This window comes from Pelmatolapia mariae, linkage group LG13 (genome assembly GCF_036321145.2).
Source record: "Pelmatolapia mariae isolate MD_Pm_ZW linkage group LG13, Pm_UMD_F_2, whole genome shotgun sequence".
Taxonomy (NCBI): Eukaryota; Metazoa; Chordata; class Actinopteri; order Cichliformes; family Cichlidae; genus Pelmatolapia; species Pelmatolapia mariae.
This window is the reverse complement of record NC_086238.1, coordinates 11773403-11796207: the sequence shown is the minus strand read 5'-3', so window position 1 is coordinate 11796207 and position 22805 is coordinate 11773403. Positions and strand designations below refer to the sequence as shown.

The 22805-nt window shown below is 38.7% G+C and overlaps 3 protein-coding genes across 8 annotated transcripts in view; 2 read left to right on the top strand and 1 right to left on the bottom strand.

Moving 5' to 3' along the window:
* LOC134639670 (Kv channel-interacting protein 2) overlaps window positions 1–8281 on the top strand; it is a 104251-nt gene extending 95970 nt beyond the window's left edge. For 2 of the 4 annotated variants that reach the window (XM_063490996.1, XM_063490995.1), the window contains exons 2-8: window positions 4266–4390; window positions 4517–4586; window positions 4957–5027; window positions 5235–5342; window positions 5551–5655; window positions 5798–5860; window positions 6115–8279. In XM_063490996.1, coding sequence (XP_063347066.1) covers window positions 4266–4390; window positions 4517–4586; window positions 4957–5027; window positions 5235–5342; window positions 5551–5655; window positions 5798–5860; window positions 6115–6162 — 590 coding nt within the window. In that variant the 3' untranslated portion in view covers window positions 6163–8279. Of the gene's footprint in view, window positions 1–3426; window positions 3526–4265; window positions 4391–4516; window positions 4587–4956; window positions 5028–5234; window positions 5343–5550; window positions 5656–5797; window positions 5861–6114 lie in introns of all 4 variants that reach the window. The other 2 variants (XM_063490993.1, XM_063490994.1) reach the window with 2 other exon arrangements.
* Window positions 8282–8312: 31 nt separating this feature from the next.
* Window positions 8313–13915, bottom strand: LOC134639669 (heme A synthase COX15). The gene is made up of 9 exons (XM_063490990.1): window positions 13732–13915; window positions 12372–12553; window positions 12139–12261; window positions 11814–12000; window positions 11068–11235; window positions 10864–10945; window positions 9856–10010; window positions 9597–9710; window positions 8313–9513 (listed from the first exon to the last, which is right to left on the bottom strand). Exons 1-9 carry the CDS (start codon window positions 13804–13806, stop codon window positions 9382–9384), a joined length of 1218 nt encoding a protein of 405 aa, XP_063347060.1. The 5' UTR covers window positions 13807–13915; the 3' UTR covers window positions 8313–9381.
* A 251-nt stretch (window positions 13916–14166) lies between these two features.
* Window positions 14167–20801, top strand: cutc (cutC copper transporter homolog (E. coli)). Of its 3 annotated transcripts, none has more exons than XM_063492083.1 (10): window positions 14167–14265; window positions 14457–14535; window positions 14787–14846; window positions 15226–15255; window positions 15888–16097; window positions 18719–18754; window positions 18969–19102; window positions 19225–19252; window positions 19348–19453; window positions 19601–20801. In XM_063492083.1, exons 2-10 carry the CDS (start codon window positions 14466–14468, stop codon window positions 19710–19712), a joined length of 786 nt encoding a protein of 261 aa, XP_063348153.1. In that variant the 5' UTR covers window positions 14167–14265; window positions 14457–14465; the 3' UTR covers window positions 19713–20801. The 3 variants fall into 3 exon arrangements, with proteins under 3 accessions (XP_063348153.1, XP_063348152.1, XP_063348155.1); XM_063492082.1 differs by having other exon boundaries at window positions 14232–14352; XM_063492085.1 differs by lacking the exon at window positions 15226–15255 and having other exon boundaries at window positions 14232–14352.
* The last annotated feature ends 2004 nt before the right edge of the window (window positions 20802–22805 follow it).

Sequence of the window (22805 nt, the reverse complement as noted above, 5' to 3'; positions counted from 1 at the left end):
AGCTGGAAGAGAACACTTACCTGGAGAGGCAGGCGTCTGCATATGTATTCATGGTGGGTTTCTGTGTTTGAGGTTAACATGAAGTAGTTTTAGCCTAATTCTTTCACTGCCTAGCTGCTCTGTCTGTCACACCCATTTACATTCCTGTGTAGTGTGTGTGTGTGTGTCTATGTGTGTGTGTGTGAGAGAGAGAGAGATCTTTTTTATGAGGCTTGGTGTATGCTTGGTGTATCTGTGTCTCTCTATGTCACACATAAGTTCAAAGTATTAAAACTGCAGCCCATTCAGTACCTTGTTCATTATAATCAGCCACAGGCTGTACGTGACATTTATTAATGCGATGAGGACCTGCATTTTAAAATATTCTCATTGTTTTGATTTAAAGCGAAACTCAGTTTGTTCGTCATGAAGAGCTTTACAGTGTTCTCTGGAGAGTACACTGCAAAGCTCCAGGGAGAGTTTTAGGAAGTCTGAGAAAGGCCACCCTTGTGGTGTCTTCAGGCTTGTCTACGCCTTGGTTTAAAGAGTGTCGATTGCCTTTTCTTTCTTTTTTTCTCTTGTGGGCGAGCAGGTTAGGGCATTTTAACATTTTTAGATGGTATACAGTAGTGAAGCAGATACAGAATGGGGAGGGAGACAGAGGGGTATTATATGCAATAAAGGAATTAAACCAGCAGGTTGCAGCTATGTGAAATGTGTCTTAACCACAGTGCCACCAGCGCACCCTGAGGCCACACATTTTTAAGGCTGCATGGCAGACTGGGACTGTGCTGTTTGGAACAGTCAAGCTTTTACCAGACAGCAAGGCTGTAACAGTGGAGGCATTTTGGGAAATTCCTCTGCTGCACTGTTTTTGAGCATCATTCTCTCTCCCTCTTTTGTTTTTTTGGGGGGGGGTTTGCCTCCAACCTTACTAACCAGCTTGATTGCAGTTTAGAAGAAAAAGAGGAAGGAGAAGTGGAAAGTAAAGGTAAAGGTCCCTGGACTCATTTGAAACTAAAGGTGCTTGGGGAACTAACCGAACCACTTTTAAAATGTAGCTCTGCACTGCTTCACTCCTAGAGATCATAACTGAAAGTCCCAGTGTTGGACTTGCAGATACACTAAGCAGTACAGTGTATCCGTAATGCTTGCTGTCTTCCCTGTGGTTCAGGGCTTACACGTGATTTTCTGCATTCCTTGAGAAAATCCTCAGATTTCTCAAGTTTATGAAGTTTCTTCAAAAGTTACTAAATATTGCCAAAAATGTGCTGCCACCATTTTACTAAAAATAGAGCTGTTCTCTTATTTCCTGAAGTGTTGTGATGGTCTGTCAGTGTGCCCTGAGGGAAACTATCGCGCTCTAATTGCACAATCACTACAGGGCATGCTGGGTAAGAGCATCGTGATGCTGCACAATAACCGAGGAACACAGTTTTTTTTTTTACTTTTCTGCCTACTCAGGCCAGAATGAAAGAAATTCTGGTCTCATTGTCAGTGCCACTCAAAAAACAATTTTAACTTCAAAGGCTAGAGAACAAATTGATCACGTGTCACTTCAGTAGCTCAAGGAGTAGAGTAACCCACTTGTTTTTGACATAGGACTATGTTAGTATGGAGGATACTAAACAGATAGATAGATAGATAGATAGATAGATAGATAGATAGATAGATAGATAGATAGATAGATAGATAGATGTGCATATTCAGGTTAATGCCTCTGAGATCAAATATCTCTATTTCAGGAGAATCGTAGCCATGACATCTAAAGCACATTTACTGAGACATCAGAACAAGAAATGTTAACGCCAGAAAAGGACAAAAATACAGACAAAATAACAAAGATGGAGCGAGGGCTTTAAAAGGGAGCCAGGAAAATGTGTCTCTAAACAAGCACATCTAATCACTGACAGTCTCCAGCAGATTTGGCTTTTTATGGGTCTCACAAGTATCTAAAACTCAGTCTTCCATGTGGAGCACAGGCAGTAGATATCACAGCATTTTTTTGTTCATTTCTGTTTGTTTGTGTCTCTGTTTTGGCCTTCATATCAGTATAACACATGCTGATAAGTTCAAACTGTAATCTGTAATGCTACCCAAGAGAGTTTCCAATCATAGAAATGTTATGATTTAGCATTTTGCTGTACTAATATGTTGATTTCAGTGTTATAATTACAAAAAATGTCTGGTTTTGGAGCACTTAAAAACAATTTAGGTGTAACTAGTGTTCATACATTGTTGGTATGCTTCTTTACTGTCTATTTCAAATTGATGTATTGCACACTGTTGTCACTTCTTTGACACCTATAGTTGCTATTTATGTTGAATATGATGAACTATACTGAGCGATACACACTGTTAATTAGACTAACAATACTCTATGAAGAAATTACAAGTAGGTAATGAAACACTCATCTCAAGGTCCATTTAATAGCTGTTCTGAAGGTTTCTGGAAGTTAAGATATTAAAATATCATAAAGGTCATTAATTTATTCATTCATTTTATGGCTCCACTTACTCCATGATTAATCTTTTGTGGGTTACACTGGACATTTTCTGACTTATTTTTGCACATTTCACTGGTTGTTAAGCATTTGATAGTTACGTCTGCATTGTTGTCAGCTGATGAACCTGTTTGCAAAAAAAACACACTTACCCACAAGCAGACCCTTGTGCCTATGGCTGAGCCTCTGTGAGACTGCTCGATAGAAGAATCTGGCATGCTTGGAGAGCGTGCTCTGCCTGTTCTGGTTGCAAATGATGCCAGAGCCACATGTTGTCAGGAGGGCCAGAGCCCCTGACGCTCCACAGAGCAGAGAGATAACAGGGTGAGACATAACAAAGGCGAGATAAATCAGTGGGGGTGCTGTGGTTGTGTTGGTTTTCAGTCCATCATGTCCTACTTCATCCCTCAGACTGCTGGGGTCCTCCTTAAAGGGATCTGTGGACCTCTTTGCAGTAAGTACCTAGGTTTATCTGTGCCAATGTGTTTTACGTCTACTAATATTCATTTCGTGACACACAAAACAATCTCTGGTAAATGTTATGGGCTCTGGCTGAGGGTGTTTTTCTGTACACCCTTCTTGCAAATTGCTTTCCATTACCATTAAGTGGTTGTTTAACCTGAATGTGAGTACAATACTGGTTTATGTTTTGAATTGGTATACTCGGCACTAATATTTCTAAAGTCAGTGTACTGGATATGGCACCGTGATACAAGTCAGTCTTATGAGGTAAACTGTGTGTTTATTGGGGTGAAGCTGAGAGCAGGTGGTACTATCTACAGCTTGAAGTTGGTGGTCTCCCTTTGCTAAGCCAAGTCAGCAGCATGAATCCGTCTGTTGTTGAATCTGTCCGTTGCATGACTTTATAGGCATGTGTGTGCGTGTAAATCACAGACTTTCGTGTATGTGTATCTAACTCTTGTGCTATGGTTGGTGATTTCAGGTAACCCTTCCACCAGCCAAAGCAAAAAAACCATAAAGCAGCGATTCCTCAAACTGCTGCCGTGCTGCAAGCCTTCGACTACCCCCTCAATCAGTCAAAGCAAGTGCTCTTTCACTCTATACATCTCTGCTTTCTCCTACCTGCCTCTTTAGTCAGTTGAGAAGGCTGGCGCAGACGCTCGTGTGGATAAAGTCACATCAAAACATTCAGGCTACACATAAATCCACATACACCCTTACAGACTCCAAAAACTCTACAACTATCTGGCGTTGTGGATTGTGGGTCAGAGCTGTTTTTCTTTTTGTGATTTGAGGCGTGTGCCATATATTTGGGTACTGGAATGTGTGTGTGTTGGTATTTCATATACCAGAAATACCATATTTACAGTACAGAGGTCAAAGTCAGGTGAAAGCGAATAGGTTCCAGCTAGAATGCAAATGAAATAAGAAATATCTGGCAGTGTCTTTACTTTGAACTTTTTAAATGTCTCTTCCATTTTTATGAGTGTTAAACCTCTTCTTCCACTTCCTCACAGGCCACTCTTGTCTGTAGTGTGCTTCAGCTTTTCAGATAATACTTAAGATGCTACAAAGATGTGTGGAAATTGCTAGTGCTAGTAATCTCACAGCTATGTGTGGAAAATTGTGTTTGTTTATGTTTAATTCATTATAATATCACAATAATTAGTCATGTTCTCCATTTCTGCTGTATAAGATTTAAGCTTTATGATAAGCTCAAGATCCGTTTGATAACTTCAGCTAGATATCTTGGCCAGGTCATGGCTACACTGGGGGTTAATGTGGTGTAGATACTAACTAAAACTTATCTGTCCCTCACAGACAGCGTGGAAGATGACTTTGAGTTATCCACTGTGTGCCATCGCCCTGAAAGCATGGACAAGCTGCAGGAGCAAACTAAGTTTACCAAAAAGGAGCTCCAAGTCCTCTACAGGGGCTTCAAAAATGTAGGTCTGGTTACAGAAGACAGTGAGAAAACAAGGGCTCTAGCTCCATGTGTGCATATCCTGTGCAAGATGGGAATTAATGAGTTTACATTTTTTAAAATTTATTTTCTTTATTTGTTTTCCCAGGAGTGCCCAAGTGGTGTGGTAAATGAGGAGAACTTTAAGAACATTTACTCCCAGTTCTTCCCTCAGGGAGGTGAGTTCTCCCAACAATAAGCACGAAGAGGTCCAACAGTGCCAGTAGTTTAATTTATTTCAAAATTAAATTAAAAATAAAAGTTCAAACAACAGTTGTTAATGTTAATGTAGCTTTTTGTCATAAAAGTGAAGCGAATATAATTATCTTATTCTAACTCTACTCGGCCGGACTGAGGTATGTGCACTGCGGAGAGGCAAAGTGATTTTTCATTTCACAATATTTAGGTTGATGAAATGTTAACCACTCGCCTCCAGTTGTATTTGAAATTATTTTTATATCTACTCTATATTTAGACTGCTGCTAATCGCAGCTGTTCAAAGACATGTTTTGAGGGCACACGGGTTACAGTAAGTCTCTACCGTTGCAGATTCAAGTATGTATGCACATTTCCTGTTTGAAGCCTTCGACACGAACAAAAACGGCTCGGTTAGTTTCGAGGTAAGCTCTATTCTATTCTTACATATCAGCTTCTTTTGAGGAATAAAGGAAAATGTGTGCTCTTCTGAAATTTGTCATCACTTGTGTTTCCACACAAATATGTATTTGCACACCCAGATTAGGCTGTGATAAAAGTTTGGCCTTATTTACTGTGTCAACATTTAAGTAAAGATAACACAATGCAGGAAATTCCCGCTTTTGTCGCAGGACTTTGTATTTGGCCTGTCTATCATCCTGAGAGGGACCATTAATGACCGGTTAAACTGGGCATTCAACCTCTATGACTTGAACAAGGATGGTTGCATCACCAAAGAGGTAACACACATGTGATTGTGTTGGATTTGTTGATTTCTTGGTCCCTTTGAATTACTTGCTGATGATTACTCATTATCAATATTTTGCAAGTATGTGGAGATTTCTGGCAGAATATTTATCCATGACATTTTCCATCACACAATAAAAAAAATCATTTTTATTGGAAATTCTCAATACTGTTTTCTCTGTTTCTCGATACACTTTACAGGAGATGCTGGACATCATGAAGTCCATCTATGACATGATGGGGAAATACACATACCCCACCATGCAGGACGATGCCCCAAGAGAACATGTGGAGAGCTTCTTCCAGGTCAAACATAGCAATGTTTTCTTTCCCTTTCATTTAACGATTGTTTAAAAGCAGAGAAATATTGATGGCACCAGTATTGTTTTGGAGAAAACAACGATGCTGTTAGCCAAATAAATGTCTGGTTGTTGTATTTTCATTTCAGAAAATGGACCGGAATAAAGATGGGGTGGTCACCATAGATGAATTCATTGAGTCTTGCAAAAAGGTAGAGCATTCCAAATCCTAAAGGGAGTATTGAAAACATTTTTAGAAATGCACGTCTTTAGAATCCCACCACGCTAGTCACGTAACTACAACTGGAGAGTGAGCTAATTGTAGCATAAAGAAAGTCAGGGGAGACATCTAGTCTTGCTCTTTCTAGGAAATCACTGCACCTGACTAAGAACTATTTTCTGCACATAACTCTCATAAAACCACAAATTGCACATAAACTTAAGCACATCTCTTGCCTCTTTGTAGGATGAGAACATCATGCAGTCCATGCAGCTGTTTGACAATGTCATCTAAACATCTGGACCAGTGAGGACACTGGCACCAGAGAGGGGTACGTGTGTGTGGGTGTGTAAGAGGAATCGGGATTGAAGAGAGAGAGAGAGAGAAAGAGTCTGAGTGCATGTGTGTTGCGTGTGTGTGGCTGTCTCCCGACTTGCAAGCTTGTGCTCGTGTCTCTGCTGAGAGCTGAGTCCTGAGGACACAGAGAGGGCCCCCTCCCTCTAACTGGACCCCCCAGTGGCTTCCTCCAAGCAACAAAGGAGTGTCCCCAGCGCCCATCCTCATCATGCAGAACCTTATGTTTTATCCCAGAGACACAGAGAAAGAAAGCAAGCAGTGGGCTCACAGCCACCTGCACACCTAACACCCAACCAGCCCCTGCCTGTTTTATTTGAACTTTTATTGCTCTTGCTGACGGAGGGACTATCACAGCCTTTTAATGGTTGAACTCAGAAGAAGGATGCTCTCCCTAAACCCTGATCTCAGATCACTTTTCCCCTTTCCTCCGTGATGGCTGAGAGATGGCATTGTGAACCTGATCTTGCCTCTGTGCATGTGGGTAACACCTTCCTGGAGCCGTAAGACTCATGGCTCATTTCCTGGCCATAAAAATAGAAATGAATCTACAGCCACCTGGTGGACAAGAGAGAAAAAGACACTTCCTGAGGGAGCAACCAACAAATTGGTGATCCGAGCGATCCCGTCTTACAGAGGGAGCTTCAAACGCGTTCTTTTCCACAAGGGACTGATTTCAATATCGCATGATGATGTCACTAATATCTAATTATGTATTTACAGAGATACTCCAAAGTCTGCTCGTCTGTCTGCTGTCCTAGTCATTCACAGGTGCCTCACCCTTTGTGTATGTGTGCGTGCATGTGTAACAGAAGGAGATGTCATCTGTCTTACAAATGACACAACACCCACCTTCATTCACAGGATTTTGGTAGAGTAATTCCCGGCCTTCCAAACTATTACAATCCTAACAGTAGTTGTCTATTGACTGTTGTACATTTTCTAGCATTCCCAGTGGTGTTATATTAGGCTGTACAATGTGGGGATTGCACTATAATTTAATGAGCCGTTTTGACCCTAGCAGCTTCTCTCGACATGGGAATGACATACCACAATCGTACTAGTCTATGAATATACATTCAAAGAGAAGTTTATTAGATTGCAGATTGTATTTGTGAACTTCTTGTAATCTGAAATGTCATGTGGTTTTCACAGGTTCTACCACTTGAAAAAAACAACAGTCTCCACACCCTTTTTGCATTAAATCCGACTATTTCCATTTCAAGGAGGCATAAAATGATTGTGTGTAGCAAGTGCAAGACAAGGTTTGATAGCAGTTTTCTTTTTTCTGTGCCCCCGTTGTTCACTCCATTTCTTATTCTCCCTCTCTCTGTAACACCAAAGAAACGATATCAATTAAAAAGGTACATAAAGCCACTTAAGGTAAGACATTTAGCCCACCTGTGGGTGAAGAAAGAGGGAGTTACTGGGTATCAAGCTGGACAAGGGGCAATCAGAGATAAAAGAGGTAGACTACATGTAGTTTACCTGCACGCTGTCAAGTGCAATTTTAGGTTGTGAACCCATCCATTAGGCTCAGATTAATTATTTTAGAGCAATTTGCAACCACTTATTTGCTTCTTTTCACACTAGAACTAGGCAACACAAATGTAAGATGATGTAAGGCACTCGGGCTGTAATTAAATCGGCCAAGTGTCTTAAAAGCTGAAACGAACATGAAATAGCAATAATGTTCTCCACTCACCCAACGTCTCCTTCCTCTCAGAGCACACTATAAGGGTGCACTAACGGCCCCGGTAAAAATATGCACTTCCAACCCTGCAATTTCTTATTTTTTTATGTTCTGCAGTTTTTACATTTATACTTTCTGGAAGAATGGTTTGGCTCTAATTGTTCCTGCCCAGTTATGTTCTTTTCCCCAAACACAAGGAAAACCTGTCTATACCCGCATGTACTGTGTCTAGAACAATGAAAACCTACTAACCCGTGGTACTGACTGTCTAGCTAGCCTAAACTGGTTGCATAACATATTCAAAATGTGTATATTTTGTACAGAGATAATAAAAAAAAACAAAAAACACAGTTACTATGCAAAATGGACTGGCGTGTGAATTTATCAGACTATACATAAATTGTCTTTATTAAAATAAATCCTTTCAGTGAGATAAAGTACAAAGTACCTGTAGCAATAACACTGACATTTTGACCTGTCACAGCAGGAAAAAACAGTGTATATCAGCTTAAGTGAGGACCTGCTTTTGTTCATTCTGGTACACTTTCAGTGCTTTGGGAGAGTCATCATAAATTCCCCCTTTTTCCACATCTGTGAGTCCAAAAAAAAGGGAAATAGGCAATGTCCATAATAATATTCAAATTATGATTCATCATAATGTCAACAGGAAACATTTACAGCTTAAATATACATAATTACATAAACCATCCCAGGAGCCAGGTCTCCTTCCACTAACAGGCAGTAGTATCTATGCAGATTCACCTGACCATGTGACAATTTCATAACCAAAATGTCATCCAGAACATCTTTATAAAAGTGTGAACATCAACAAATACAGTAATTCAGTCTACATTTCTGAAGATAACCAGCTGACTCCAAACCATGTACGGAGCCTTCAACTGCCAGGTTATTAAAGCTGAAAATTTTCTTGTTTTGTTTTTTGCATGTTCTAGTGAAATTCCTGGCACAGCAAAACACTTCACAAGTTGGGTTTCTCTGACAGCAAAAGCTTTCGCAATCATTTGAGTGTATTCCTGATGACGGCCTTGATGCATATTTTTTTAATGACTCTCCTATGTAAAGTATCATGAGCACAGCAAGTGGGACATGGATGACCGGTGGAAAAAATCTCAAGTAAAACTGAATTTAATGAATGTGATTTCTTTTTTTTCCTCTTTAGGAATATTATCTTTATTTAAATAAAGTTTAACTTGTATTGTGATTTCTATTACTCATGATTGGGGGGAAAAAAAAATTGCAATGTGCAGGGGTGAAATTGTTTGAGCTTTTTAAGTGGGCGCTGACATACTCCACTGAACAGATGCTTCAGCATATACAGAAAAGTCCATCATTAAATAAAGAACACATTTTCATGTTTTTCCTCTCAATGCCGAGTTCACTACTGCCTCTTAAAACTTTGACCTGCAGCGACCAGGGATAGGTTTTCTCTGTAAAACAGCAGAAATTTACTTGGGCATTCTGCGAAGCTCTGCCAGAACCCAAATAGCCAGCGAGAGAAGAGCCACTGAGCCAGACTGGTGAGTTGCAGCCAGCGGAGTGGGGACATAAAGTAACAGCGTGGCGATACCCAGTGCAACCTGAAAAGCACAAAAGCACAATTTGTTTATACTGAAGGGTAATGGACCTATTTGTATAGCAATTACAGTGTCTTCCAGCCTACCTGTGTATAGGCCATTGCTGCCAGGAGGCTGATGGCAATCTTAGCCCTCTTGGGAAGCATCATTCTCCTTGAGAACAGATACAGGCCTGTAATTGCAGTCAGAGAAGTAATCCCCTGGGAAAAGAAAAATACATCTTGAGGGGTACATATTAACATTTCATTTCACATCAATCTAAAAGAGTTATAAAACTTGGAAATATGATGTTTAATTAGAATAATAACAATGAAATGCCAACATTTTTTAGCTATAATAGCATACCAAAATTCTATGATCAAATTGCACAGTGGTGGGATTTTCGAAGAAATTCTTGAGGGTCGGAGAGAAGGCCAGCAGATCATCAGGAATCCATCTATCTGCCATCTTAGGGAAGGAGTTATACACAAGCCCAGCATCCAAACCAGCAACAAAGGCACCTGTGTAAAGGTACATGCATAAATGATTCAAATACATCTCCATGAATAGAGATTAAATCACATTTGTATTGCCTTTAATTACATTAACTTTACTTTTCTACACAACCACTCAACCCATTTGCCCTCTAAGAGCCAACTTTACAAAAGACCTTTCGCTTAAAATCAAATCAGATGAATAAGCTTTTTGTTTCAACATTTACCAAAAGCCAAGATACAGTACTCAAATTTTATCCCAAAAACATTACATGGGGTAGCAGGCCAAATGTCTTTCCTCTAACCATAAGTTTCAGAGTCAAAGTGTGAAGCTTCGTACAGACTCTGAGGTGACTGGCGTAGTATGCACCTGTTAAGAGAGGAAATGTGACACTATATACACTTAGGGTTACTCTAATGGAGTCAGCTGTGAGTTGCCGTGAATGACTCTGAGTGACTGTCACTCTAGTATTCATTAGTCAGTCTTGTTGTGAATTTACAGTTGAAGAATTTTATGTAACACATTGTGCTTTGTGCACAATACACTTTGAAGATGTATTGTGGACTCCTACTTTTCCGGGACTGAAAACCATTTGCACATGTCAAATTCTAACTGCTCCTCTAGCATCATTGCCATTTACCAAGAGCTTCCTATGTTCTGTCAGAACAAGTGCCACTTTAAAGAACACCTATGCTTCTATTATGGTCGTCTTCACTATTAACATCCTGCTTTTTTGAGGAAATTTCTGTGCAATTTTGCTGTAGTTACAGGTAGTTCACTTTGTTTCCCCAAAGTGGCTTGAGACTGAAAGCAGCACTTCGGTAGACAGATTCTGCGACCCCATTTGTGACACTGAATTCACTTAAGATCCATCAATACCTGAAAGAGCAGTGAGGAAGACGAGTCCACCAGTACCCTTGGCAAACCTCCTGAGCTGCATGAGTTTTTTGGTTTCTGCTATCTGTGAAAAAGGTGCCATCATTCAAGTTAAAAAAAAAAAAAAAGAAAAAGACTGTTTCCCTTTACATTTCTCCAAAATTTATCATTTGTATTTTTTCTGTAGGTAAAAGAGTCCCTCTGTACCCTGTGAGCTGGCAGCAGCAGAGTAAGCCCTGTCCACATACTGGCACAGTAGAGCAACAAGGCAGAACCGAGATGAGCGCTCAGACGATACTGGCTGACACGAGGGATGTCATGAGACTCGGGCTTCTCCTCTAACCCGCTTTTCACCATGTACCACCCCAGAAGGCCCTGACAAAACAAACACATGTATACACATTCCTCACTTTACATTTATAATAAACCTGATGATGACAATCATTAAATATTAGTACAATCAACCCATTTAAATAAAAAAGAAGAAAAAGCTACAAGTGACTGGGAATTCATGCTTCAGTTTGAAGTCTACACCGTAGCTCTGACGTAAATCCAAAACCCATCTGAAACTAATGACGCAGACCACAACTATTGTGACTGGCCTGTTCAGTACAGCTGATTCCTTCTGTACAATTCTGGCTAGTTTTATGCCGGTGTTTTTAAATTTGTCAGTGAGAGATTAACTTCTCAATATACGAAATGATAATTATAGCATAAAATATAAGGACTCACAAATGTCAGCAATGTCAGTGTGAAAACAAGATGCAAGTATCAGAATGTAAGTGAGAGAACGCACAAAGAGGTAGAAAGCATTGAGGGACAAATAAGTTTACCAATGGCTACTTATGCAGGTTATGATGTAGGCTCTACAAAGATTCGCTGCAGAAGTCTAAATCAGGCATGAGGTAATGATTATTTCCAGTGATCTTCTCATTTCCACAGCTGTGTCTTACCTGGAAGAAGACAAATCCACAAAGACCCAGCACTTTTCCCTTCATGGAGCGAGTGAAGTATCCTTTTTTCCAGAAGTAAATAGTGGGGAGGATGTATGCCAAGCCAACCAGCCTGCCCCACATACGATGTCCCCACTCCATGTAGAAGATAAACTTAAACTCTGGCAAAGTCATGTTATAGTTCAATCTAAACAAACAAAACACATAATAATACCAAATTAACTAATTGTCGCATTAGAGACCAGACCAACACATAACACAGAGACACATTTAATTAAATTTATCAGGCCTTTATGTACTGTGATTCTGAAAAATGGGACCTTACATTTTGAATTCTGGAAACTGCTGGTACTTTGAAAACTCAGCTTCCCACTCTGCTTGTGACTGTGGTGGTTTCATCTCTCTCACCAGATGCCAATCAACCATGGAAAGCCCAGATTCTGTCAGTCTAATTAAAAAATAAATACATAAAAATACAGCAATGTAGTAAATGCCTGTTAACAGTACTTCAGTGAGTAAGTAGTACATACAGAAATGCTCATTTTAAAACATATGTACCTTGTGACACCACCCAAGACAATAGCCCCAACCACCAGTCCACTGCAGCCAAGTAACCATCGACCCACTATGCGATTTGAGGCTGCATTGGGGACAGAAGCTGCTGCTGAAGTGGACGTTCCTCCCTCCACTGTGACGGTGCTGTGACCTCTCTTCAAGAGCCATTTTCGAAGCGGTGAACGCTAATGTAAATAAAAGGGAGAAGTGGCTTGAAATGATGATGGACAACGCAAGCATTAAAGCTTCAACTTTACCTTATTATAAAAAAAAAATGTCATTTTAAATGTCATTTACACTCAGCATCCTTCATCCAGTACATCGACTATCCCTTCTCTGTCCAACCCATCTCAACCTTTCTTCTTTAATTTTGTCCGCTCAACCTGAGCTGTTCCTGTTATCTGCTGTCAGACTCCACAACAAAGACTCTGAGGATGACCACACATATGCAGACAGACACACACACACTCACATGTGCAGTACCACTAAGTGTAATTTATCTGATGAAACATAGTATTTTATTCTATTTTATATTGCATGTTATTCCTTTTATCCTATTCTATTCCACTGATTTTCTTAATGTTTGCTGCTTGTAACTTTGCACTGTCCACTTTCTGCCGTGACCCAACAAATTTCCCACGTGTGGGACTAATAAAAGTTTATCTTATCTGTCACAAATCACCCCTGGCATTGGTCTCCACCCACACCCACGACTGCCTGCACTTTCTTCTTCACTGTGGCTTTGGATGCAGTGACACCCCCACCTTGAACCCATCTGTCACTGCTACCCCACACCTCACCAGTGTCTAGCTGTCCTCCTATATAGTGCACCACACACATATACTCACATATAAGCAGCATGTTAACAAATTACGAAAGCACAACACATGTAAGGTGATTCTATAGTTTTAGACATGTAAGACCTAATTAACCTACTTTACTTCAAGCTTTTAAAAAAAGGCAGTAAGTCGGTATTGCTGAATTTGATATCACTATCTTTTCTGGAAATTTAGTTACTGATAAATCAAAAACATTCTTAAAGGGTCTATGATATTAGTTCTTCCATTCTGAATTTATTTTTTTCAGCTCAAATGCTAATCTAAGAGTTTGCATTGCCTAGACATGGGTGATGTAAGTTAACTGGTGGACGTGACTACTCTTGAGTACACCTAGACAGCTAATGTTACCTGTCCTAACTAATTCAAACACATATTAAAAACAAAGCTGAACAAAGAGCAGCTGACAGATGTGTAATGTGACATATTGTGTATATTACTGGCAGCGTGTGACCTTCCCAATGCTTACCAATGATGCTTACTTAAGCTATTGGCTAAAATTAGCGGCTAACACAAGGCATACTCACGGTGCTGTACTGAAAGCCCTTTCCAGCACTTCTGCACCCGCAAAAAATCGTTGTCCGCAAAGACGAAATTAACATCTCTGTGCTCTAAGACTCGTCGCTAGTGCTGAAGTTATCCAACAGTGCTGCAAAAGCTTCAACACGTTTGTTACTGTGCTGTCACCCGGCTGGTTTCCTAACGGCCAGTTTCAACTTTGACCTTCTGACGTCACAAGAAATTTACTCACTAAATAACATGTATGTTTTTTTCTTGTCAGGAACGAAACATACTCAACATAAATAAAAATATATATACAACAAAATATATATACATATAAATAATATACCGGGCTTTCGAAATTATATTACACAGACTAGAACGTTTGGGGGGCGGGGGGCTTGTTTTGCTTTCAGGCGTATCCTGCATGGGCGGGCATACGTCTCATATCGCCCAGTAATGCATCATAAAACGTTTATATATTCTCACCCGTCTAATCGCGTGTTTTGAATTCAACGACCCGGAAAACGGTGATCTACGGACTAGCTGTATGAGCTGAAGTAAGTCTCACAAAACATGACCTGACTTCATATCGTTTTTAAACGACTGATACGGTTCCATGAGTCGATAAGACGTGGATTTAACAGGTAGCTGTAGTAGTAGTTAAAACCTAAAGATGAATGAACGTGTTAACTGAGGAGTTTTCACGTAATCTTGTTTGCTCACTAACTGTATTCCTGTCTCTTATTAGACTGTCAGTATGGCAGAGTGCTTTTTAATGGAGGTGTGCGTGGACTCAGTGGAGTCTGCTGTCAATGCTGAACGAGGAGGTCAGTAAAGTGAACAGTAGTGAACACTGTCATGCCGTACTATTAAACTCACTGTGGCGTGCTTGCTAGATTGGTCATGCACAGGCAGTTCTACTTAAAAACAGAGTTAAAGGTTGCATAATATTGAAGTACTAGCTCAGACATATCTCTACCATGAGTATTAAATTGGCATGCAGTGTTATTTAATTCCTCAAAGATTACAGGCTGTAAAAGTCTATATAGGTGTAATCAGAACTTGTCTGTCCTGGCAGGTGCGGGTCGACTTGAGCTGTGCTCTAGTCTTCTGGAGGGTGGGCTCACTCCGAGTCTAGGTGAGCAGGATTTCTTCAAGCATCTGCAGATACCCCTAGCAAAAAAAAACAAAACAAAAAAAAGCTGTCGCAACAGGCACCAGCAGATCTTTCAGGTTTTAGTCAACTGGAACCTGCCAAGTTGCATTACTGCCATCTTCTGGAAAATCCTTAAATACTATTTAACAGACAAGGCAGTATGATGTTTAGAGGTCACCTGTGGGTTTATATAGCCTTTAAAATTTCTAAACATCAGCAGACTATGACATAAAATAGAATAATAAAAAAAACACAGTTAATCTGTTAGCTGTCAATTATGCCTATGTTTGTTTTTAATAATAGTCAGGTAGTGCATCTCTTCGACTTATGGGATGTCATTATGTCCTTTTCTTTCATAAAGCATGCTCCGATGCAGCCTCTGCTAAGAGAGGTAAAATAAAAGAATAAAAACCTTTTCTTAGTATTTAGAAAACTCGATTGGCTCTTGTTATGCCACCTAGACACACTTCAGTCGGTTAGAAACCTTCCTAAGCAATTTCTTTCTATATGACTGCAGCCCAGTTCATGGAAGAAAAGCATTAAAGTGTGTAGATCCTTGCCGTTCTTACCGCCCTCTCTGCAGGTTTGCTGTCATCATGTCTTTGAAGGTCACACTGGTTCAGTTTGGTGGGATAAAGTCAGAGACATGATGGATGTTGCTTGTGCTGTGAAGCGTTTTATTTCGGCTGTTATGTCTATTCATGTCTATTATTGGTTTTTATTACTTTTGACGTTCTCTTTTCCACTGCTTCCCCTACATTGTGCCATACCAGTTTATTATGAATGTGTAATATACATACCTACTCTCTGTGTTTAGTCCAATACTGCAACCACTGTTGAACAATTTTATTCCACTCTCTGATTCGTAGAGTTTCATGTTAATACATATAATGCCTTTATAACTTGAACCCAATTAACTATGTCTTCAGTAGTCCATAGTCTGTATTAAGCATTATCCTATTTTATATACGAAGCCTGGTCATTTGTTGCATGACACATAATTCCGCCTGTACTTTACTGCAGGTCTGCTACATGTAGTGAAGCAGTATGTCAAAATTCCCATCTATGTAATGATACGCCCTCGTGGGGGCGACTTCCTGTACTCCGACCTGGAAGTGGAGGTGATGAGGAAGGACATAGAGCTTATGAAGAGCCAAGGAGCCGATGGACTCGTTCTGGGTGCCTTGACAGAAGATGGACGGGTGGATGCAGAGCTCTGCATGGAGTTATTGGGTATGGTCTCTTTATATATTTGACCTGATTTGTTACAGCACTCTAAATAACAATGAGCAGGATACTCTCAGTGATATAAGTTACACTAAATCAGAAGGGAAACATTTGAAAAGATGCAGGATGTGAAGTTGTTCCTTCTCACATTCAATTTGAAGCAAAATCATGTGTAAGTGTTCAGTCACTACATTTAAATCTAAGGATGATTTACATCACCAACAAAAGATGCAATATAGCTCTTTCATAAATTATTTCAAAATTGTGAGGGGTGAAAAATAATAAGTCACTTATACTAAGGAGCTGTTTGCTATTTCAGTGTTATGTCATTCACAAAAGAGCTCTCACATGGCTTAAAGCATATTGTTGTGAGAGGTGCCATATTTGGTATGAGTTAGTGGTGGTCTGACAACATGAGGAGTAAATTGGTGGCCATACAAGCAACAAGGTTACAATAGGCCAGCTGCACAGGTGGAAAGCTAAGAAATGACAAATAAACAGGTGTGCTGCGGTGAAAGTCACTTTTCATGCTGAACAAAATCCATCTTTATTACCGCACAGCAAGTCAAAAATGGATGTTATTCTGACTTAACAGATGCAGAGTGCGGGTAGAAGCGTGCTGCTGTTCAGATGTTTCACATGTTATTCTCCTTCTCGGCTGCTAGCTGTGGGTTTCCTTTTTAAAAACCCATTTCAAGAAAGAGCAATCACCTACAAGGTGCCAACTACATTTCCAAATGTCGGACCAAATGTTCGCCATTTTGTAGAGGCACCATTGCTGTATGCTGACCTTAGTGCCATCAAAGGTGATTGTATCTGGTTTAAGGCAATCCAAACACAAAGCACGTTTATTCCCCCCATAAGATAAAAGCACTTGGTAATGCTTTAAAAGGAAATGGCCAGACAGAATATATACAATAACACTAAAAATAAACCACTAGTTATGAGAATTATATCTATGAGTTCGATAGATTGAGGAAACGCCATCAACCTTTAGAAAAGTACACAAAAACATATGCCTTCTTTTAAAATTAAATATTTCTGGTTTATATTGTAGAGACTTGTGATTTATTCTAAATAGTATCCCCAGATTGTTTCTAATACTGCAATATTCTGAATATACTTTCCCAAAAAATTAAATGCAAGTCAGAAAGGCAAAATATTATCACAGTAGTGTACAAGCCACAGAAATTTCATTGCTATGTCCAAGATTTTTAGTCACTTTTCAGTGATAAGACAGATCCATAATACAGTCCCAATCAAATGCTGAAAAATGGCAAAAAGTAATATTTTGCATGGTTGGGTCTTAACAAGCTCCCAAGTAGAGCTTCAACATGCAACAAGAAGAAATGGGTGTGAGACAAAACATTTATTTGAGAATGCAATTTATTGAAAACAACGCTTAACCTGAAACAGGCCATTGTTGCCATTTTTCAAGTGGTCTTAAACTTTTGATCGGGACTGTACTTCTATATTAATCAAGTCACATCAGATTTCCTTCCATTTCCTTCAGTGTGGCACCTTTTATTTAGCCACAAAAAATAAAAATAAACATGAACTTGCTGTTAAATTGTAAAGTTCTGAAAAAGCTGGCAAAAAACACAAGAACCAATATTTCTGTACCCTTCATTCTTCACATGTTTTCACTTAAAAAGAAAACCAATAATTTTACAAGGCCTAAAGCACTTACAGTCTAAACATGAGCGTTTGACCTTAACTTGAGTTAATTATTTATTAAGGGATCAACAAAAGATCTTCCGGAAACTGTATTAGGAGGTGCAGACATGATAGTGTGCAAAACAATTGAATGTAACTCCGGCACACTGTTTCACTTACCTCCAAAACATTTATTAAATTACATTGTTTTGGTCTGAATAACCCATTCACATGTATGTAAAAGCATACCAGAAAAGTTCAAATCATCCAATCAGCTGATGGACACTTTGCTCTGTATTTTTGCCATTAGTCAAGTCAATAACATTGAAACAGACACCAGTTTGTTTCAGTAATTTTGTTTTTGTGAAAGAGGAAACTTTTACAGGTTGTCAGGAGTGCAGAGAGTTTGAACTAGTAGGCTTGAGTATCCAATATTTGTATTTTTACTATGTAAATATAGATAATTTATTATGGGACACCACTTGTTATGAAGATGCACAGGTGAAGACGTGTTACAGCAGGCTTGGTAATCCAGTTTTAATCTCACACAAAGTTTCATGTAGCCCGTCATATGTCAGCTGTCCAGAGAAGGAAATGCACTACATCTCCACAAGATAGTTGTGACCCATGTTAAGCGAAATCAACCAGCACCATGAGGTCATCATATTTCCAAAGGTCCTACTGAGACCTCAGAACATGGTAGGGGTAACCTCCAAAAATCAGACACTATATATTCTCTCAAGTTTTTGTCACTATCCTTGCATTGTTACTTGCAATATGCAGTATAAAAAAGTGAAGCCAACAATCTTTGATATAGAGTATAGCACAGCTGGCTATGAGTGATGGCTTTCATAAAGGTAGGAAAAAAATGCTTATAATATACAAGTCGTATTTCACAGTTTTGCACTTTTGTTTGACATTTTGTACTTTTCCATTTCTTTCTTTTGTTTTCTTACTTTTTTGCACACTAGCTGCTGCTCGCCCCTTGCCTGTCACCTTCCACCGAGGTAAAAGTTTCTTCTTCAAAGTGCTTTTCAGCTTTAAGCTTTTAAAATTCTTTTCAGCTACAGTTACACTTAAAAAGCATCACAAATTCTTAATGGAATAAAAGCCTTGCATGATGCTATTATCAGGTATAGCTCCGAAAAGGTATAGAACGTCTTAATGATATATTATTAAGCCTGGGCTTTTATTATGACACTAATCATGATCCTACTGCAGCTTTTGACATGGTTCACGACCCAGCAGTAGCTCTGGAGGTGCTGATATCGTTAGGGTTCGAGCGTGTGTTGACTAGTGGCTGTGACAGCTCCGCTTTGGAGGGACTGCCTCTCATTAAACGGCTTGTTGATCAAGTACGTGTACCCATATGAATGTCTTTCTTTACATCCAGACATATGAAACTCTAATAGCTGTTAGGTTATTGTTCTTGGTCTTTTATAAAACCTTTAATTTTCACATCATTTCTACTCAACAGGCTAAGGGCAGAATTATCATAATGCCAGGTTAGTGCCTCCGCCAATGCTCCTTTGTTATTTATGTGCGTATTTTTACAACCTTATTTATTTATTCACTGTCACTGTTTTTGTTTTAATAACAGGAGGAGGTATCACAGAAAGGAACCTACAGAGAATATTAGAGGGGTCAGGGGCTCAAGAGTTTCACTGCTCAGCTCGCTCCAGCCGGGAATCTGCAATGAAGTTCAGGTGTGTTTATTTTCCAGTCTCAGGCGAGAGGTGGGATTTGTCCCTTTGGTTGCATGCACTAGGAGACTTCTTGCAACTTCATGTCGATCTAATTATTATTTTTTCCATATAATTCTCTTCTTCTTCTCTTCTCTTGACGTTGTGCAGGAACACCTGCGTCTCAATGGGAGCTTCTTTCTCAGCACCTGAGTACGGCCTGAAGGTGGCAGATGTGAGCAAAGTCCGAACTCTAAATGCAATAGCCAAAAATACCTTGTGACTGTGTAACAGTCATGATAGACTGAAAAAAAAATACCTCAAAAGTAATCATGAGTAATAATACTGATGTGTACTGATTAAATTCCATAAATAAATGTCATAATCGCCAGAAAGCTCTGCTTTTTGTTTTTTTTCTTTTAAGATATAAAATCACCAATGAATCAGTCCTTGTAGGGTTAGAGAGAAAAGACATTAGTGCATCTCAGAGTATCTGTGAATAATATGATGTAAAGCAAATGTCTATATATGGGAGCACTTCTCTAGTGATATCATCCAATAATGTGCATAGAGAACTACTAATGTGTCTGGATGTGCAGTCTGATTTATAGGATTTGGAAAACAGGTTTGCTAAAATATGTTAAAAATTTAAACATACAGGAGATGTGTACACAAATCTGTAAAAGTTCACTTTTTGGGTGTATGTGTAAAAGATTCTGTAAATATGAGATGTTTAAAAAGCCACTCAGCTGTGAGGAGTATAAGAAGCGGTAAAAAGCTGAAAAAATGTGTAGTTTGTAAAGTTTTCAATAATAATAAGGCCATTTGTACTCTTCTTTTTTTGTTGTTAGTGTATAATTCACATATTGAGTCTTTTACACAGGTAAAAACTTGTCATTGTAGTTTTAGATTTGTTTTGATGATCTATGTATGCACAAACTGTTTGTTGCATTACACAGTCATGAACCTCTAGTCTCACATCTTAACAGATTTTTTTTTATTTTATTTTTTTTTATAGGCATTCATAAAACAGACTACATATCCAGGTCAAACAGTTTCACAACTCTCTGCACACTAACAAATGACATTGCTACAGTAATGCCCCCATGTATGTTCAACTACAGTTGGTTGCTACACTGAAAATATGCATTTTTTTCCTAATGAAAGATAACTACTTTTTAAAATGGCAAAACAAAGTATCAATTTTACATAACTCCCTATTTAAAGTGATACATAATGCAGAGTTGTGACTTCCTGTTTTTGTTTTTTCTCTGTTCATTTTCATCTTCTTCTTCTGCTTCTTCTTCTTTTTTCAATAAAAACAATGTGACTTGATTACTTTGATCCTGATGCAATAAAAGACATTTCAACAGTTAGGTTTACTTTGTGTTATTTATTAACACTTGTGTTGAGGGTTAATGGGTGTAAGGTTAAGAAGTTAAATAGTCATATTGAATCACGCCAGGTTGAATTGACTTTGTAAATATCTGAAACATCAAACTGCTGCGAGCCAAAAAAGTAAGTAAATAAAATCAAAATATAACTTAGAAGCTGTGTTTAAATACAATTCTGTGTTAAATGTGTTAAGCACTATGCTGTGAAGCCACAGAATATGATGTGGAAACACATGAAAAACAACACCAAAGGAAAATCTGACTGGGTTGTTATGAAGCTTTAAAACCATGAATGTGCGGTTCACTTTGCAGCCTGTTATTATATCCAAACACTGTAATGATCTCCAAACTAGAACTGTGATGAAAACCAGGACATCTGACTTTTCAATAAATTCAGGAACCTACCTCATGGATGTGCCTCAGTTTTCATATTAGATTACATCTTCTGTCTTTTTTAAAAAAATTTATTATACAATAAGCTTTCCCTAAAATAATTTGACTTGGTTGAAATATTAAAAGCTAGTTTCTTTAATTGTTTTTATTTGACTTTTGACACACTGCACAGACATTTTATTATTCAGTTTTTGTTTGGCTTATCTTTGTTTATCAGCTGCTGGCGTCTGGTCAAAGACAAAAAACTAAGAAGATAAAGTTTTTTACAAGTGAACAAAACCCTCTATCCTGTATTATAAGGGCAGTACCAAGTGATTATTCTTATTAAAATACATTTTTGGTAATAGTTTAGTCTAAGTGTCAGTATAAAGGAAAGCTATTCTGAGTTTTGATGACAGATAAAACAATCATATGTGTGTGTATATATGTACATATATAAGTGGAACCAGAAAAGTTTTGAAGTCAGAGAAGAGTTTTTTTTATTCAAATATTCATCTACATCTCTGAGTTTTACTTTTATCCTATTTAAAATCTGCTACAGTCAGCTTTACCATTTCTCTGAAAAAGCTGTATCTTTTTTTCCTGCTGTGAGTGTCCTACCCTTTGTACAGATATCTTAAAATCAAGTCCTTGTCAGTGTAATTGGATAAACACTGGATAACGACGTACATGAGTTGTTTTCACGTGTAACATAGCTGTCCTTGATGCTTTACACCCAATGAGTCATGTGATGTTACCAGACATTTTAATAATTAACCAGTTTTAGGACCATGGCAATCAGTAAAAGACTCACACACACTTGTGTGTTGTCACGCACTTTAATAACCTCCCTGCTTAACGTGCTTTCCCTGTGTCATGCTGATTCTTCATTTAACTGCAACTCCAATTTAGGAAATCTCCATTGAAAAATTCACTGATAATCTTGTTTACCAAGTTGTTTATTGGTCTGCCATTAGTTGCGAGCATGGTTAGGAGTTTGTACAGAGGTGAAGTTCAAAGGTGATTTTGTGTTTTGTCTTGCTTTCTTGGGAAGTGTTTGAGGTTTGCATAACACATAACTTCTGTTGATTTGTCAAAACCTCCTATTGATTCTTCTTAATCTGAAGATGTTGCATTTTTTTTCCTCCTATGTAGACAGACTTACTCTTATTAGCAGTGATGATTTTTTTCATTTTATGGATGATTGAGTCTCTGGTGCCTAGAAGAAATTCTCTTCTACAAAAATAGTCCATCAACACAACTAACAGCAGCACAAAAGCTTTTTTGGTGAAGTTGTAAAAGCTTGATTGCTCCTCCAGAGACGCTCTCAACCTTTAGTTGAATTTCTGCAGAGCGCAGACAATGAAAGTTAATCTATACTCAATCTTACGTTGCTCTTTGGCTTTGGAGCATGCACCCTGATCAGAATGGGACACAAAAAACAACAAACGAGAAAGAAACAGCTTCACTAGTCAGCAGTTTGACAGCCTGCAGCTTGTTTACAGTTCAGCAGCTTCAACCTTCTGCAGCCTCATTCAAATGCATGACTACCCAAATCTAATCAAATTGCTTTTGATCCGATTGAATCTGACTTTTGTTCCACAAACGAG

Excerpts from the sequence above, each read along its gene's own strand:
- LOC134639669 (XM_063490990.1), bottom strand. The coding sequence starts at position 13,806 with ATGTTAATTTCGTCTTTGCGGACAACGATTTTTTGCGGGTGCAGAAGT. Across the intron at positions 9,711-9,855 it reads AATTTGATCATAGAATTTTG|GGGATTACTTCTCTGACTGC; the intron begins GTATGCTATTAT and ends TTCTTTTCCCAG. Across the intron at positions 9,514-9,596 it reads CAGCAATGGCCTATACACAG|GTTGCACTGGGTATCGCCAC; the intron begins GTAGGCTGGAAG and ends TGTGCTTTTCAG.
- cutc (XM_063492083.1), top strand. The coding sequence starts at position 14,466 with ATGGCAGAGTGCTTTTTAATGGAGGTGTGCGTGGACTCAGTGGAGTCT. Across the intron at positions 18,755-18,968 it reads GCCTGTCACCTTCCACCGAG|CTTTTGACATGGTTCACGAC; the intron begins GTAAAAGTTTCT and ends ATCCTACTGCAG. Across the intron at positions 19,253-19,347 it reads CAGAATTATCATAATGCCAG|GAGGAGGTATCACAGAAAGG; the intron begins GTTAGTGCCTCC and ends TTTTAATAACAG.